Raw genomic sequence first — 19697 nt, 5'->3', positions numbered from 1 at the left:
ATCGTTTACATACCTACATGGTATCGTTCCATATCTTGAAAATCAACACAAACGACCAATGCCTTCATGGTGTTACAATTTCCATTTTCTTAAGTGTAATTTGGTACTGTATCCGTAATTAATTCTAATAGGTTATGTGATTTCCTGGTGTCCAGGAGTGTACAATCTAATAATAGTCTTATTTACATTATATATACAGGTGTGTTTCACTCATTGATGAGTGTTTTCGGGTGCTTTAATGAATAATATACGTTGGCATCCACTTCGTGGATTTGTCGTATTGTTATGCTAGCATGTTTTTGTTCTTGCCTCTCTCTATAAACGTGCTTTGCTGCCTTTACAATCTCCTCTTTAATTGTGGGGATTTCTCGGCTACGCACGTGGTAAGGGGCGTTAACGATTGTTCGGAGGACTTTGTTATGATACTCTTGAAGCTTCTTTATACAGAGTGAAGCGAAATTCGCGCACTCGGGCGTCGCAGCGCGACTCCTCACATGCCAGCAATAAAAAATGTATCTCACAAAAGTTCGTCCTGCGAGTATATCCGGGTGGAAAAGGTCGTTAAAGATTGGCAATCTGGCAATACTGTAACCACATGTAGGGTAACTACCTCTGTCAGCGCATATTAGTCGTGCTGTACAGATGGTGCATTGGATAGAGTTTTCGGTTAGCATGCAGGAGGTCGAGTGGTTGATCCTGGGTTGAGGCGTACGTTTTTTTATTTCGTGAATGTAGTCCAGGTGGTATGGTATCTGGCATCTTAATAGTCAACAGTGATTGCAGCGGGTCCTCTAGAAAGCATTTGCACTTACATACTACGATCCTAGAAATGGACGAACATTCGTTTTCATAGATCAGCTTTGAAAGGCGCCCTTTCCACGTGGTGGGTGTGAATTTATTCGCACCACTTCATCTACCAAATGCGTTACAACGTGTTCAGCGTTACTAAATTTTGTAAATGTGGGATACATGTGACCTAACAAACGGTGTCTTACTGTATTACAGTATGTAATGTCCGATGGAAATTAGCAAATAAAAACCCGCCTCAACCCAGGTCCGAACCCTCGATCTCCTGCATGCTAACCCAAAACTCTATCCACTGCAACAACCGTACAGCACGGCTTGCAAGTACTGACAGAGGTAGTTATCCTACATGTGGTTACAGTGTTGCCAGATTGCCACGTTTCAACGTTCTTTTCTGCCGGATATACTCGTAGGACGAACTTTCGTGAGGGGCATTTTTTTTATTGCTGGCATGTGAGGAGTCGCGCTGCGACGCCCGAGTGCGCGAATTTCGCTTCACCCTGTATAGCACTCCTTGGCTGTGCCCCACACTGTTGACGCGTATAAGGTGACGGATATAAGGCGTGTCTTATATATCAGAAGCTTATTGCTGATATCAAGTTGACCGAGCTCGATAGCAGCAGTCGCTTAATTGCGGCCAGTATCCAGTATTCGGGAGATAGTAGGTTCGAACCCCACTGTCGGCAGCCCCGAAAATGGTTTTCCGTGGTTTCCCATTTTCACACCAGGCAAATGCTGGGGCTGTACCTTAATTAAGGCCACGGCCGCTTCCTTCCCACTCCTAGTCCTTTCCTGTCTCATCGTCGCCGTAAGACCTATCTGTGTCGGTGCGACGTAAAACAACTAGCAAAAATATATATATCAAGTTGCGATCTTCTGTTTATCAGGCATTCGATTGCCTTTTTGTGATTTTTCCAGGAGGTACTTGAACTGTGCCGTATACTGTAGTGTTATGTCTTGGACGACACCCAAGTACTTCGCCTCATTTGCCCATGGTATTACCGCTCCATTGAATGTTATTTTCATGGTGAGTTTACGCTCATACCTCTTGATGTAGTACTCGGCTGTGGACTTGCTGGCAATGATCTTAATGCGCCACATCCGGTACCACATTTCAAGGTGAGCTATCGCATTCTGGAGATCTCGCATCACCGCTGAAGGTGGGAATGATTCGGCCATTATTGCTGTATCATCAGCATATAAGGCGAGTTCTGTTCTATTCGTTGTGGGTGTGTCAGCGCAGAAGTGTTCACAGTGCATCTTATAACAGAGCATGAGTGTGACGTCACATATTTAGCACAAATTTTGCCTTACTTTGAAGTACTACTTTACAATGGCGAAAAATGAAAGTATCCTCCTATTCAATACATCATAATATTCCGTCATTAGACGGAGTAAACAAGTTCAGACATGTTTCGGCTCGTTTGAGCCATCTTCAGTGAAAAAATTAGGGGGGTTGGAATAATTTACATAATATGAGTTGAAAAAATGCTAAAAAACATAATGAAAGCGCAAATGAAAAAACAAACAAAAGAGAGCCTAGACGGAAACAAAATAGCATAAATATACAATATTTACATCAATATGCAGAGCAAAAAACAACTTATTGCGACAAAATTCAGTGAAACAGGTGTTAATTTGAAATAATAATTGATACTAAAAACTGCGTTAACCTAAGAAACAAGGGAATGAGAAAACAAATGATGCAGATGGAAATGAATAATAGTAGCACATGGTGAGGTTGTGGACCTCATAGTTTACAAATTATTAGTTTATAAAAACGACAAAACAGTTTGAAATCGCTGTCAAAACCCTAGTGGAAACCCATCACATAAAATTGGTCAGGAGGAGAGCGGGAGCAAACATTTTGAGAGAAACCAAGCCTGAATTAACCTGCAGGTGAAAAGCCTGTGATAGGAGAAAAAACACCTTAAATTTAAGGCTTCAGAAATAGCAGCATTCTTAATATCTTCTCAATCTAGCGGTCCCTTTCTTCATTATTGTTTCATAATGTTGGCTGGTGTTTTTGCCTTATTATAGAGGGGTCGGCCCTTCCTATCACAGGCTTTTCACCTGCAGGTTAATTCAGGCTTGGTTTCTCTCAAAATGTTTGCTCCCGCTCTCCTCCTGACCAATTTTATGTGATGGGTTTCCACTAGGATTTCGACAGCGATTTCAAACTGTTTTGTCGTTTTTATAAACTAATAATTTGTAAACTATGAGGTCCACAACCTCACCATGTGCTACTATTATTCATTTCCATCTGCATCATTTGTTTTCTCATTCCCTTGTTTCTTAGGTTAACGCAGTTTTTAGTATCAATTATTATTTCAAATTAACACCTGTTTCACTGAATTTTGTCGCAATAAGTTGTTTTTTGCTCTGCATATTGATGTAAATATTGTATATTTATGCTATTTTGTTTCCGTCTAGGCTCTCTTTTGTTTGTCTTTTCATTTGCGCTTTCATTATGTTTTTTAGAATTTTTTCAACTCATATTATGTAAATTATTCCAACCCCCCTAATTTTTTCACTGAAGATGGCTCAAACGAGCCGAAACATGTCTGAACTTGTTTACTCCGTCTAATGACGGAATATATGATGTATTGAATAGGAGGATACTTTCATTTTTCGCCATTGTAAAGCGAAAACCGTCAATACGGAATGATTCTAATATCTTGTAATTGAAGTACTACTTCATGAAAACTACGTGTTAGCACTATTATTATTATTATTATTATTATTATTATTATTATTATTATTATTATTATTATTATTATTATTATTGCCTTTGCTGGCGAGACCTAGTGTTTACAGTGCACTTTGTCTTCTGGTATGGGCTAGAGCAATTTTGTTACTTTCATTGATCTGTCTCAGCTTTATTCTTGGCTTTGACAAAATGAAAGTGACTGAGGTATGTGTGATACTAGTAATGCCATTCCTTCTGCAGCCAGTCCCTACTATGAATGGTGTGAATATATTGCTCATAGGGTCAGTTGGTGCATGCATTTCAGTGGGCTTGGCAGACTGATATGTAATAGCAACTTCTGGCTCGGCGTGGAAAGCAACGGGAAACTATCTCACTCCTCATTTCCCTAGTACGCCTCTTCAGTGATGCCTAGGCCATCTATGACAGCTGATGGTGGAACTTTTGAGGTTCCAACCAGCCTTCGGGCTGAGGACTAAACATACACACATTATTATTATGATTATTATTATTATTATTATTATTATTATTATTATTATTATTATTATTATTATTATTATTATTATTATTTTGCAACAGATAGCCTCCTCTTTTATCTCTCAAATGATACATCTATTAATAATAAAACGAACTGTTTGTCTGTTTGTGTGTGTTTTGCGTGTGCGAGATGCCCAGCAAAATCTATAGCACGCACAGATCTGAAATTTTGAATATAGGTAGATGGAAGGGGGTCCGAATGCACCCCGAAGCCAGAATTTTCATTTTCACTTTCGTTTGTGAGTTATGAAGGAAAAACCATCGGTAAACGTGTATTGGGATATGACAATCCAACATACTGTCACCAACATTAAATGTAGCCTATAGAGTTACTGTCGCTAGGCAACGTACATATGATAGCTAGAGAACACAATTCAAGGAGCCATTTTACGTCCATGGCGTAGGAAGCCGTTTCTGGTCCTATATGGTATGAGGGCATATGACGCTGTTGATGATGATTCGTCCGTCGGATGGGACGTAAAGTCTTCAGCTGTTCGAGAGGAGTGGGCTATGTGTCGGCGCCGGGTTTCATCCGCTTCATTCTTACTATCATATATTATCATGTCATTCATTTCATCTCATTAACTCATCTGATTAGGTTGACGTCATGAAAGATATACGGTCGTAAAAACTTGCTACGAAGATTCATCTCAGTTCATACCCACACCGCGTAGAGAAGGGGGACAAGTGTTGGAGATGTATACATTTAGAGGAAATATATAGGACACAAGATAGACGATAAGAATAAACAAGGAATAATACATATATCAGTCAAGATGCCATTTTAGTGCGTGCAATAGGAAGCCATTTTCCTTCGGTTCATGATGTCTGTCTGCCTGTCTGCGTGCATGTGTGCGATGCCACCCAAATCTACGGCAAACAAAGATCGGAAATGTTTGTCATAGATGGGCACAGGTTTTCACCTAAGACGCATGGCTGTGTCTGAGAGCAATTCTTGCACCAAGACATGAAGCTGTCAACGTAATCAATAAGCAACACTCATAAGAATTATCTGGTTAGCATGTTTTCTTTCAACTAACTCAATCTCATGTTTTATTACTTCATTTAGAGAAAACATAGGCTATAGTAAAGAAGATTAGATCATAATAAACACGCACAGATCTGAAATTTTTAACATTCGTGGCCACAGCATTTCACCAATTACACATGGCTATGTCAAAGAGCAGTTCTTGCTCCAAGAAGTGAAGCTGTCAACGTCATCAACAAGCAACTTTTACAAGAATTACCCGATGTTCCACAAAGTTACAAGTCTATCGACTACACGGCAGAGCTTTTGAAAGACTTGGAGTCACCTGGAGTACCCTCGCCTCGGACATCTTAGAACGGACAATTGTAGCACCGATTATCCTTCTTAAGATAAGAATGAGAATCCTGCCCTCTACAATGAACACGACTCTGAAACTGATGACTAATATTATTGAAGCTATTCTCATGATTTGGCATGCTGCGAGCGAAGTAATATTCATTCCTCGGATTCGAATAATTTCTTCGGATATACAGTTTAAGTTTAGATGTCTGCAGCTCCCGTTTGTTTCAGTTTCACTATGAACATCAACAAGGCACAAGAACAATCTCTTAAAATTGTAGGACTCCATCTTCGAAAAGGCTGCTTTTCCCATTGTCAACTGTACGTGGTTTGTTCAAGAGTTGGAAAGGCAAACGCACTATATATGTTAGCTCCATTTGGAAGGATACTAATATAGTTCAACCGGAAGTTCTATAAGGAAAAATTAGTTTTTATTTATTATATAAAACAGTTGAATTAATAAACGTGGGCAAAGCTGCGGGTACATGCTAGTTATATATAAAGCAGAATGTCTGTCTGTCAGTTCTATATACTAATCTATACCGTTCCATCAATCTGAACCAAGTTTTGTACACTTGCCCTTTAGGACCCTGCGAGTAACCCCATCTACAAGAAATTTTTAACTTCCTTCTCCATTTAGAGATAAGAATTTCATATTGTTCCGTATTGAAGTGAGTTCACTAATAAGTTAAAAGAATGTATAAAACGGTTTCAACCTTTCAATACTATTACATAAGAAATGTAAGTTTACATTCCTATTTGATTAAAATTGGTACCGGTTTCAACCAGTATTTTTTATCATCATCAGCCGATCACAAATAGGTGTAAAACAATGCACAGATAAATAAATTGCGAAGTATAAAGAATACTGTAGGTTCCTGATAGTGAAGCACTAAAAACTTTAGGGAGTAATGTGCGTTGAAGTTTAGATGATACTGTCAGCTGCAGTTTATAAGGCACTGTTCAATTTTAAGGATACTGCGTGCCAATCATGAACGTTAGTAAGACATGTGTTAGAGAGCACTGTACGGGAAGAAGTCCATAATCAAATACGTATCCAAATATAGTACTGAGCAAATTCTTAAAAAGTTCAATTGCAGATTATGAGACTCTGTATAATTTTAGAAATGGCACTGCCCGTCGATAGATCCAAAAATTATGAAGAAAGTCGCAGATCAAATATATAAATGCATTACGGAGCAAGTTCTTGAAGAGTACATCGGCACTGTGCTTTGTGTTATATTCCAGCATAGCGGTCAACTAAACTTGGTGAACACATGGCTTACTATACTATCTGGAAAAATATATATATTGTGGGGTAAAACACCCCTAGCGGAGGGGACGACATTAAATATGATAAAAAAACGACGAATATTACTATCGAATCCATAGTTCTAGGGGTAAGTGCCCGGGCAGACTAGACAAAAGAGCGGCTGAAAGGGTGGTTAAATATGTCGAAAACAGAACTCAGAATAAATGAAACATCATCTGATCCACTAATGATTAAGGTGAAGGCTCCGCAAGGTAGTATTATTGGACCTTCAATTCGGGTTAAGTAGCTCAGACGGTAGAATAACAGCCACGGTATCCCCTACCTGTCGCAAAAGGCGAGTAAAAGGAGCCTCAGGGGCTCTCAAGTTGGGAGCGTGGCTGGCGACCAGGGGACGCTGAGATGAGTCGTGGCATTGCTTCCACTTACTTGTGCCAGGCTCCTCACTTTTAGCTATCCTGTCCGACCTCCCTTGGTCAAGTCTTTTTCTTTTCCGACCCCGACGGTATTAGGTTTACGAATCCTAGGGTATCATCTTCCGCCCTTCATGGCCCTTTTCTTTCTTTGGCCGATACCTTCATTTTTTGAAGTGTCGCACCTCTTCCATTTTTCTCTCAGACTAGTGTTAAAGGCCTGTACACACGATCCAATCTGCTGGCCCGATCTGCAGTAGGCTGGCTCGCTCTTCTCTGAAAACACGACTCTTAAGTTTCAAAAAATAGGAATTGCGCTGACTTTGTTGTCCCTGAAATCGATACGAAAGAGAGAATGTTGGGCTAAAAGTCATACAAATACTATTAAAGAACTAGAACGATTCGATTTTAGGAACTTTCTACGAATGTATATAGACACACTCAATGAACTGCTCGATGACAAATCTACACACGACCCAACTTGAGTTGGGAGCTTGTGTGGTCTCCCCGACCAACCACCCGGCATAAGACGTTGCGTCGGCCCGACCGGCCCCGACAAGCCTACACACCACCCAATATACAGGGTCCCTGTATATCGGGCCCAGCAGATGCTTTAATAGAGGATGGTTGCCCAGTTGTACTTCCCCTTGAAACAATAATCGCCACCATCAGTGAAAGCTGTGCGATACACTAAACGACGAGTGCGAATCTGCCAGCTGGATAAGAATACTAATGCGTCTAGTTGTTATACACTAAATTCTATTCAGTTTCAAAAAAACGTGCGATGGCCGGGAATCGAACCCGGATCAACTGCTTGGAAGGCAACTATGCTCACCATTACACCACCATCGCACTACGAATAGAAAAGCTACGAATGCGCACGTCAATAATTCGTTTCTGTTCACCTCGTACGTAATATTGCGTTATCATTCTCTACATTACTCGGTGAGTATCGCTAGTATATCAGTCTATTACGTAAAGTATTTAAGTAAAATAAAATAATTCAGATTTAATAATAATTGAAAAATGAGAGTAATCGTAAATGTTACATCATATAGTCCGCCTCTGTGTGATTAGCTGCCACCCACGGAGGTCCGCGTTCGATTCCCGGCTCTGCCACGAAATTTGAAAAGTGGTACGAGGGCTGGAATTAGGTCCACGCATCCTCGGGAGGTTAAATGGGTAGAAGGGGTTCGATTTCCACATCAGCTACTCTCGAAATGGTTTTCCGTGGTTTCCCACTTCTTTCCCAGGCAAAATACCTGGATGGTAACTAATTTAAGATCACGGCCGTTTCCTTCTCTCTTCCTTGTACATTCCTTCTAATATTCCCATCCCCCCACAAGGTCCCTGTTCAGCGTAGCAGGTGAGGCCGCCTGGGCGAGGTACTGGTCCTCCACCGCAATTGTACCCCCGACCCAAAGTCTCACGCTCCAGGTTTAAAGCCGTTGAGGTGGTATCCCTTGCTGAGCCCGAGGGAAAAACCAACCATGGAGGGCAAACGGATTAAGAAAGAAAGAAAGGTCTCGTCTTTCTTTCTTTCTTTCTTTCTTTCTTTCTTTCTTTCTTTCTTTCTTTCTTTCTTAATCCGCTTACCAGGGTTGGTTTTTTCCTTGGACGCAGTGAAGGATCCCACCTCTACCGCCTAAAGGGCACTGTCCTGGTCCGTGAGACTTTGGGTCGGGGGATTCAACTGGAAAGGAGGATCAGTACCTCACCCAGGTGGCCTCACCTGTTATGCTGAACAGGGGCCTTGTGGAGGATGGGAAGATTGGAAGGGATAGACAAAGAAGAGGGGTGGAAGCGGCCGTGGCTTTAAGTTAGGTACCAACCCGACATATGCCTGGAGGAGAAGTGGGAAACCACGGAAAACCACTTCGAGGATGGCTGAGGTAGGAATCAAACCCACTCTTATCAATTGACCTCCCAAGGCTGAGTGGACCCCGTCCCAGCACCCATACCATTTTTCAAATTTCGTGGCAAAGCCGGGAATCGAACCCGGGCCTCTGGGGGTGGCAGATAATCACACTAACCACTAAACTACAGTGCGTCTTTCCATTCTAAATTTAATCCATTAGCTACTGCTTTGGTGACGTAATAGCTTATTTACTTTGTCAATGGTTTCTCATCAAAGCGGCTGCGGTTCGCCCTACCATTGCACGAGAAATTTAACATTTAAACTGGAAGTCGGAATGGTAAAATTTGCGACTTTCTGGGGAAAAATATCCTCGACTGGGCAGCCTCCAACAACACTATAAATAGGGATAATAATTTAAATAAAATATTCAGCGAAGTACTTACTTGATATCTTTGAGTTCTGCTTTGTCCAGATGATATATACTGATGTCTTCAAGGACAATATTAAGACCCACATTTCCATCATCTTCCACTGCTATTTTTTCTATCTTGAGTGGGGTCATTTTTGGAATCCTGTATTTAGGATCACCTGCAACAACAATAATAATGCTGGAGAATCTCTAAATTATAGCTAGTTGCTTTACGTCGCACCGACACAGATAGGTCTTATTGCGACGATGGGATAGGGAAGGGCTAGGAGTGGGAAGGAAGCGGCCGTGGCCTTAATTAAGGTACAGCCCCAGCATTTGCCTGGTGTGAAAATGGGAAACCACGGAAAACCATTTTCAGAGCTGCCGACAGTGGGGTTCGAACCTACTATCTCCCGAATACTGGATACTGGCCGCACTTAAGCGACTACAGCTATCGAGCTCGGTTCTAAATTATAAAGAGCATACAGACTCACTTGGAACAGATATAATAAAAAATCCATATCCCGAAATGCGAAATTAAGGCATTGCAACACTGTAATCAAGCCTGAAGCACTATGTGCATCTGAAACAATGATCATTGGAGGCGGATCATTAATTGAAGATGTAGAAAAGCAAGAAAGAAAAATCTTAAGGAAAACTTTTGAACCAGTCTGTACAGGGGGAATTTGGATGATAAGGATTACACACCTGTATCAACACTCAAGTCCGCCTCTGTGGTGTAGTGGTTAGCGTGATTAGCTGCCACCCCCGGAGGCCCGGGTTCGATTCCCGGCTCTGAAAAGTGGTACAAGGGCTGGAACGGGGTTCACTCAGCCTCGGGAGGTCAACTGAATAGGGGTGGGTTCGCTTCCCACCTCAACCATCCTGGAAGTGGTTTTCCGTGGTTTCCCACTTCTCCTCCAGGCGAATGCCGGGATGGTACCTAACTTAAGGCAACGGCCGCTTCCTTCCCTCTTCCTTGTCTATCCCTTCCAATCTTCCCATCCCTCCACAAGGCCCCTGTTCAGCATAGCAGGTGAGGCCGCCTGGGCGAGGTACTGGTCATACTCCCCAGTTGTATCCCCCGACCAAGAGTCTGAAGCTCCAGGACACTGCCCTTGAGGCGGTAGAGGTTGGATCCCTCGCTAAGTCCGAGGGAAAAACCGAACCTGGAGGGTAAACAGATGATGATGATGATCAACACTCAAAGAAAATCCCCCTGTAGGTGGGGCGGTATAACTTACTCCATATGTTCTATCCCCTGCCTGTCGTAAGAAACGACTAAAACGGCGCCCCAGGGGCTCTTAAATTGGGAGCGTGGGTTGGCGACCACGGGGCTTTCAGCTGAGTTCTGGCATTGCTTCCATTTACTTGTGCCAGGCTCCTCACTTTGATCTATCCTATCCGACCTCCCTTGGTCAACTCTTATTCTTTTCAGATCCCGACGGTATTAGAGCACTCGAGACCTAGGGAGTCTCATTTTCACGCCCTTCGTGGCCCTTGTCTTCCTTTGGCAGATATCTTCATTTTTCGAAGTGTCGGATCCCTCCCATTTTTTCTCTCCGATTATTGTTATAATAGATGATGGTTGCCTAGTTGTACTTCCTGTTAAAACAATAATCACCACCACAAGTCAGAGAAAATCTCAGACACCTTTAGGAAAAGACGTTTGAGTAATCAGAGATTGACTAAAAGAATTCTGAACCTTGCCCTATCAGTGAAAGTAAAAAACAATTGGCTTCTCCTACTTGGAAAAGATCTTCAGGAAATAGGCATGACATTGTGTTAGATCTAAGTTCAGAAAATTAGTTGACCATCACTGCTTTACATCATCCAAGCTCTAGCATCGACAAAACCTGGTCAGAAGATCGCAAGAAAAGCCACAGCGACAAGATGAAGAAATTTTGGGAGAAGAAAAAGGCAACGACATGAGCTAAATAAGTTCAATCGCGCTTCTTAGTCGGGCATAACGAAGAAAGAAGAAGAAATTAATAAGCTCGGTATGTACGAGTACTATAAAAGTACGAAGGAAAATCAATACCATTCGGCTACTTATGAAACTCGTGCGTCATATGGACCACTTTCAGCACGAATGGAAAGACTTGGACTAAGAAAAGGACTGATGTATCCACAAAGACGCACACAAAATACTGTCAGTTGGTACACGTATTTATTCACAATTATTTACAAAATTAAATACACATAACCTTAATCACTCCGTAAACATCAACAAACCACCATTTTAACAACTGCCTATCACGGAGCACATGGAGATAACAACCTTGAAACAGTTGACTACTCACGGCCTCAGCATGTCGGCACAAACACAACTAAACATTAACTCGTCTCCACCATCAAGCCCACCTCCTTATATAGGAGGCTGGCCAGGATTCTGGAAAGATATGTTACTAAATACCTTCTCGTAAATTCTAGAGTGCTTAATACATAGATATAATATGCATAATATTCCCCATAGTTCTCGTCTACCTAGTACCATTCTGTATGTTACAGTGTGGCTGGTATACCTCGACGTTACTCTGATCATCCAGATAGCTGCACTTCTTAAAACCTGGAAAACAGGTGTAGAATGTAGCTTCTTCATGCAAACCTTCCACTTTTTTTATTTACTAATACTCACGTGATAACCAATTATGCTCACCATCACGTTATCCTTAGCTTACTTTTTCGCTAAATTCAATTTCACAGGGTCCAGAAAAGGCCCACAATGGCCAGTTTTTGTTGTAAACGTTATTATGAAAATCCGCAGCCTGTTTCCAGTCATTCGACCGGGTCAGGAACGGAATGAATGAAGCCCCATCTAGCGGCGAGGATAGGAATTGTGCCGGCTGCCGAAGCTGTGAGTGGGGCATTGAGTAATGACTGCCAGATGAAATGTTAATGCAGAGTGTTGCTGGAATGAAATATGACAGGAAAAACCGGAGTACCCAGACAAAAACTTGTCCTGCCTCTGCTTTGTCCAGCACAAATCTCACATGGAGTGACCGGGATTTGAACCACGGTATCCAGAGGTGAGAGGCCTAGGCCACGGAGGCTTCTTAAACGTTATTACTCGTTTCTAATTTTTGTCGACTGCTTATTGCTGTCTCAACTAGACAGCTCCCTTTAATGGTGGATGTGGGAGATAATTTCAATACTAGAACAAGGAATATTGATAAAAACAAGTCGGCCTCTGAGTTTGTTCAATCTTACCTTTTATAAGCGTTGGGATCGCCTCTCGGCCATGTTTAACAGCACACTCGCTGAACTTGGGGTCATTTCGTGAGCAGGGCTTGAAGTACGAGGCTGGAACAGAAGAACAAGACTATAATTAGAAAACAAATAATAATAATAATAATAATAATAATAATAATAATAATAATAATAATAATGCTTTAGGTCTGGCCTGTGCCCCAATTTGGTTGAATATACCTCGTGTAAAATTAGTCACCATCCATGAGACTAATCACTAGGGCCCGCATTTTTGTGTACTGTAATATCAAGGTATATACAAGGATGAAAAATGAAAACCTACAACTTGTTTTCCAGTCATTGACCGGGTCAGGGATGTAATGAATGAAGCATATATAGGCTGGTATTACGATGGGGTTGCCACTCCCAAAGTGATTTATTAATGACTGATAGATGCTATGAAATGAGAATGGAGAGTGTTGCTGGAATGAAAGATGACAGGGAAAACCTGAGTACTCGGAGAAAAACCTGTCCCGCCTCCGCTTTGTCCAGCACAAATCTCACATGGAGTTACCGGGATTTGAAACCATGGTATCCAGCGGTGAGAGGCCGACGCGCTGCCGTCTGAGCCACGGAGGCTCCTATGTACAAGTATATTAGTGAAAAATATAATCAGATAATTATGTAATATTCATAAAATATGTAATTAAATACGTAATATTATTAATACACTAAATTTACAAAAGTATTCGTATATGAGTTATGATATGCGACAACAAATTTGTTTTTAATACCTCCATATGTTGTGACAAAGTTATTGTTGTTGCTTTAGATAATTAATATTGTCAACTGCTTTCTAATTTTGACATTATTAAATAATCAAATTAAAGGCATGATCAAAGTACAGTACGTCAATTATATAAAAATAATGTTATGCACTGTAAATCGCGAAATATATCTAATAGCATGTCCTGACTGACAGATTCATCATCGCCGAGCCAAAACTACTAGACCCACTTTGGGAACACATTTATATTACAGCGTAGGTGCTCAATAAGGGAGGGTTTTTGGATATTCCATCGCTAAGGGGGTGAAAAGGAGGGGTGTGAATTTTTAAAGTGAATATATCTATATCTTAAAAACTTAACCGTCTAAAGACATAAAAATTGGTATTTGGGATCTCCTTTAAAAATAAAGGAACACGTATTTTTTGTTTCCGGAAAATCCCTTTAATGGGGGTAAAAATAAGTGAAAGATTGGTTAAATTCTTTTTACATCTAAAAAACTTAATATGTTACAGCCGTGTAAATTGATACATAGATTCTCCTTTAAAAATAAGGAAGCACTAATATTTTTTTCGGAAAAAAACATTTAAAGTGGGGGAGTTAGAAGAATTGAAAAAGGGGATGAATTTTTAAACTGAGTTTATCTCAAATTCTTAACATATTACGGACGTAAAAATAGGCGTCTGGAACCTCCTTTAAATATAAAGAAAAATGTATTTTTTGTTTTTGGAAAAAGCACTCAATGGGGCGGTGGTGAAAAGGACTTTTTTTTGCTAGTTGCTTTACGTCGCACCGACGCAGATAGGTCTTATGGCGACGATGGGACAAGGAAGGGCTAGGAGTGGAAAGGAAGCGGCCGTGGCCTTAATTAAGGTACAGCCCCAGCATTTGCCTGGTGTGAGTGAAAAGGACTAAAAAATGGGTTGAATCCTTTAATGGAGACACTTACATATCAAAATCTGAATACGTTACCGACGTGCAAATTGGTATCTGGAATCTCCTTTAAAAATAAAGAAACGTATATTTTCGTTTTTTGAAAATCCACTTAGGTGGGGCGGGGGAGGGGATATTTATATCTTTAAAACTGAAGATGTTAGTCTACAGAAGTGGAAATAGGTATTCCGAATCTTCTTTAAAAAATATAGAAACACGTATTTTTTTGTTTTCGACTTATGAGAGGTCTGTTTCTCACATGTACAGTTCTATGTCGCATGTTCCAGAGTTAGCACTAACAGGAGCGTGGCCCTCTTAGCCCCAAAAGCGAATACCACAAACGTGGCTTACAGAGAGGTTCTGGGGTAAATGAAACTCAGTTTTCCAGTGAGGTTTTATATTTTAGAGGTTTTCAGATAATGTCTTAGTGCAGTACCGATGAACGATTACTTTTGCAAATTACGAAATCCACGCGACCGAAGGCGGGGGTAACAGCTAGTTATACAATGTAGGCGTTTCACCATTTCAAAGCGGATGGCAAAATTATACAGTATTCTGTGACGTATGCAGCAAAGACGTGAGTGATGTTTTAAAATATTTTCCCCTGAAGAGTTATCATGAGTTTAGCAAAATAAAAATTATGTTTTAACTGGTCCACCTCTGTGATGTAGTGGTTAGTGTGATTAGCTGCCACCCCCGGAGGCCCGGGTTCGATTTCCTGCTCTGCCACGCAATTTAAAAAGTGGTACGAGGGCTGTAACGGGGTCCACTCAGCCTCGGGAGGTCAACTGAGTAGAGGTGGGTTCGATTCCGACCTCAGCCATCCTGGGAGTGGTTTTCCGTGGTTTCCTCCAGGAAAATGCCGGGATGGTACCTAACTTAAGGCCACAGCCGCTTCCTTCCCTCTTCCTTGTCTATCCCTTCCAATCTTCCCATCCTCCCGCAAGGCCCCTGTTCAGCATAGCAGGTGAGGCCGCCTGGGTGGATACTGGTCATCCTCCCCAGGTGTATCCCATGACCCATAGTCTGAAACTCCAGGACACTGCCTTTGAGGCGGTAGAGGTGGGATCCCTCGCTGAGTCCGAGGAAAAACTGACCCTGGAGGTTAAACAGATTAAGAAAGAAAGAATATTTTAACTGAAAAATGCTTATTAAAATTGAAGGTCCCTTAAATATATTTTAGGGAATTTTTTTTCATAATTGAGAGCCCATTTTAGGCACCGAAAATAAAAATTGAGAAATGCTAATTAAAATACTTAAAATTGAAACTGTCTAAAATATATTTTATGGCCTACTTTTTTCATAATTAGGAGCATATTTGAGGGATATAAAATAAATATTTTAGCACCTAAAAGTCCGAAGTGTGGTCATGATCGCCAACACCCTGGACGGGATATGGCACCAGCAGAAGAAGAACGATAAATATTATTCCTTTATAGAACAGCAATAATTATTCCGTTTTGCCGAAATTTGCAGCCCTCCCCCCAAATTAGCGCTCTCAGTCTCATCCTTGGCTTTGACAATATGAAAGTGACTGAGGTATGAGTGATGCTAGTAGTACCATTCCTTATGCAGCCAGTCCCTGTTATGAATAGTATGAAAATATCACTCATAGGGTCGGTTGGTGCATGCATTTCAGTGGGCTTGGTGGACTGATATGTAATAGCAACTTCTGCCTCGGTGAGAAAAGCAAGAGGAAAACTACCTCATTTCCCCAGTAGGCCTCTTCAGTGACGCCTAAGCCATTTATGCCAGCTTTCGGGCGGAGCTGTGCAGGATCAAACCAACCTTCGGGCTGAATACCCAACATACATAGACCCGAGCTCAACGGGCCCGTCTTTATGCCCTCATCCGTGAAACCACCTTCTGTCAACTGTCAGTCAAGTGGAACAAGCTGGTCATTTCTATTCAAGCATAGCAAAGTCTGACGAATAAAATTTGGCTTGGCCCTTGGGAACGAGATTCGAGGATAGGACCTGTAGAATTGCGGTATTTGCCTGTTATCAGCTGTGGCATATAGGTTGAGCAAGATCGGATTATCAAGAAAGTTGAAAAGAGCAGTTGAAAACACGCATGAGGGATTTAAATGTTCTATCAAAGTGAAAGATGGGGTAGTAGTGGGAGAGATATTTTCAAAACTTGGTCTCAAACAGGGTTGCAAATTATCACCTACCGAGCAAGTTGGCCGTGCGGTTAGGGGCGGGGAATATAGTGGGTTCGAACCCCAGTGTCGGCAGCCCTGAAGATGGTTTTCCTATCTTGTCGTCGCCATAAGACCTATCTGTGTCAGTGCAACTTGCAAATAGTCGGACAGAGATGACGGAAAATTAAAAATTGCATTTCCGTCTTACTGCGGAAACGACCGGTACAGACATACCATTCTTTTTCAGTTCTGAGCAATGTACAGATAAAACTTTTATTTTATATACCAGGTGGCCCACAAGTTCCGTACTTTCTCCTTACAAGTGTCACACTTGCGCTAGTGATGAACGGGATGCCTAACCGCTGCTTTACAAAGGAGCGCTACAACGTGCTTTATTTCGGGTGTGAAACAAATAGCAGTCATTAAACTACACACGTTCCGTGACATGGTGCATTTATAAAACCGTCAAAGATGCAGAAAATAAAGTACAATAACTCATTCATTTACGTACGTACAGACATTCCACTCCACCAAAAAGTTGCTTGCATGTATGTGCCTTGATCGATCTATTAGCTTTTAATTCACTCGTTCCAGGGAATAAATGATACGACGTCCGGCTCTATGGCTATCTGGTTAGTGTGCTGGCCTTTGGTCACAGGGGTCCCGGGCTTGATTCCCGGCAGGGTCGCGGATTTTAACCATAATTGGTTAATTTCTCTGGCACGGGAACTGGGTGTATGTGTCGTCTTCATCTTCATCACGACGCGCAGGTCGCCTACGGAGACAAATCGAAAGACCTGCACCTGGCGAGCCGAGGTCCTCGGACACATCCCGGCACTAAAAGCCATACGCCTTTTCATTTTTACATGATAAATAAAAAATAAAAAATTTCAGGGGAAGCATTTTTTTGTTTTATTTTCATACAATATATCACCGATTTTCCAAATTTTGTCAAACCATTCTGCGTCGTATGAAACAGCGTTTTAAATAATGGTTCTGGTTAGATTATGTTTAATTCAAAAAATGAATGGATATCTGCTTTGGATCGTGAATGAAACTGTATTAAGCAGGCATTATTTTCTGATGTGGACCAGTAAAATTCAAGGCGTGTAAGTCACATTTGTGTATTGTTAGCTGGTAATGTTTAACAGTTCTCTTTAACTAATCTAATACTAATCTAATACTTTCGGCCATAGACAAAATCAATCAGGATCTAACATCGTTTTCTTCTTGGTCTTTGAGATGTGGGCTTAGGTTAAACCCAGCAAAAACGCAAGCCATCATCCTTGGATACCCAAAACTACTCGCGAAGGTCAATCGACCAGAGATGCCATCTATAAGGTTGTGTAATACTAACATACCATTCATGTCATCAGTAAAAGTCCTAGGCATTACTTTCGATGATGACATGTCATAGAAAACGCATATCACGAACATCACCCAGGAAACATTCTCTGCATTGCACATGCTGCGCGGGTATAAATACTTATTTCCTGAAAAACTCAAAAAAATGCTGGTAGAAAGTCTGGTTTTCCCTCATTTCGACTATTGTGACGCGATTTATAGAGACGCTCGAGGCAAGTTATTGAGCAGATTACAACGTGGTCAAAATGCTTGTGTGAGATACGTCTGTAACCTACGGTACTATGACCACGTAACTCCTTCATATAACCATCTGTCTTGGCCCCGACTAAAAATCCGTCGCACTGTGCATTCCCTATGTCATCTCCATAAAATCCTTCATTCTTCACAACCATTTTACCTTACTTTATATTTCAAATACTTGTCCTCTTATCACAGTCTTAACACCAGATCCACTAATAATTCCATCCTTGCTTTACCTACCCATAGAACTGCCATCTATGATAAATCATTCACAGTAATTGCCTGCCGTGAGTGGAACGTCCTTCCCGAAAATATCAGGGGGTTAAGCGCTATTCGCACTTTCAAGGAAGCACTTTGGAGACATTTTATGCACCAGTAAGGATCATCTGTAAACTTGATGCTGCTACTTACAACCTTTCTATTGTTATGGATGTCCTGGTAGAGAGTCTAAAATTCTGATCCGAGTTGTCTTTAGAATCAAATTTTATGTATTGCCTATTTTTTTACATGTAGGATATTAGTTTTAAGAATTTATCCCTTTTTATATCTGATTTATTTCATCTTAATTTAATCTTAATTTATTAATTTAATCTTAATTTATTTCATCTTAATGTAATCTGACCATTCTTGTATTATTATTATTATTATTAATTTAATTTGTATTAGATCTAGTTATTGTAAATAATACAATGCAATATATGTATATTTCAGTTCCTGGTTAGATGGAAGAGAAGGCCTGAAGGCCTTAATCTTGCCAGGTAAAATAAAACATTACTAAACTAAACTAACTAATACAGCTGTGTAAATTCGCTGCCAATAATTCATTTACAAGATAATAATGTCCACGTCCACAATAACAACAGGAAAGACACAAGACAAACTGACTTATCTGGTTGAAGTCACTTTTATTAATAATATTTAGAATATTAACCAGATAACTCACTGAGGACTATTTTGTATTCTTGAATAATCTGGGTCCGCCTCTGTGGTGTAATTGTTAGTGTTATTAGCTGCCACCCCAGGCTCTGCCACGAAATTTGAAAAGTGGTACGAGGGCTGGAACGGGGTCCACTCAGCCTCGGAGTGTCAACTGAGTAGAGGGGGGTTCGATTCCCACCTCAGCCATCCTGGAAGTGGTTTTCCGTGGTTTCCCACTTCTCCTCCAGGCAAATGCCGGGATGGTACCTAATTCAAAGCCACGGCCGCATCCTTCCCTCTTCTTTGTATATCCCTTCCAATCTCCCCATCCCCCAACAAGGCCCCTGTTCAGCATAGCAGGTGAGACCGCCTGGGCGAGGTACTAGTCATCCTCCACAGTTGTATCCCCCGACCCAGAGTCTGAAGCTCCAGGACACTACCCTTGAGGCGGTAGAGGTGGGATCCCTCGCCGAGTCCGAGGGAAAAGCCGACCCTGGAGGATAAAGAGGTTGAGAAGAAGAATCTGGAAGTAAAACTTGGTTATTTCTTCAATATTATTTGGAAGTGACTTATCTTGTTCGTGGCAAAGGATAGAGAGCATTGACCTTAGCAGGGTACCGCAAAAATAAAAAGTAAAAATTAAAACGAAAAAATGAACTTATCTGGCTTTTCCCCGGGATGAGTGAACTGAAACACTGCTCGGAAAAATATGTGCATATAAGGTAGGCAGACATTTGGAAACTGCTGGGAACACCGTCTGCGAGCTTCGGCTGCATTCAGACCAGATTCTCCATAGATT

General features: G+C 41.3%; 1 protein-coding gene and 1 non-coding gene across 2 annotated transcripts in view; both read right to left on the bottom strand.

The window, feature by feature from the left end:
• LOC136885691 (protein takeout) overlaps nucleotides 1-19697 on the bottom strand; it is a 63320-nt gene that overhangs the window by 20698 nt on the left and 22925 nt on the right. The window contains exons 2-3 of the mRNA XM_067158394.2: nucleotides 12536-12628; nucleotides 9360-9504 (exon numbers count right to left, since the gene is read on the bottom strand). Of these exons, the coding sequence (XP_067014495.1) occupies nucleotides 9360-9504; nucleotides 12536-12628 (238 nt within the window). The remainder of the gene's footprint in view (nucleotides 1-9359; nucleotides 9505-12535; nucleotides 12629-19697) is intronic.
• On the bottom strand, nucleotides 7839-7910 carry TRNAG-UCC (transfer RNA glycine (anticodon UCC)). Its single transcript has one exon. It is a non-coding gene; the product is annotated as a tRNA-Gly (tRNA).

Source organism: Anabrus simplex, chromosome 14 (assembly GCF_040414725.1).
Source record: "Anabrus simplex isolate iqAnaSimp1 chromosome 14, ASM4041472v1, whole genome shotgun sequence".
In the NCBI taxonomy this organism is placed as follows: domain Eukaryota; kingdom Metazoa; phylum Arthropoda; class Insecta; order Orthoptera; family Tettigoniidae; genus Anabrus; species Anabrus simplex.
Note: the sequence above shows the minus strand (reverse complement) of the source record. Positions and strands in the feature narration are given on the sequence as shown.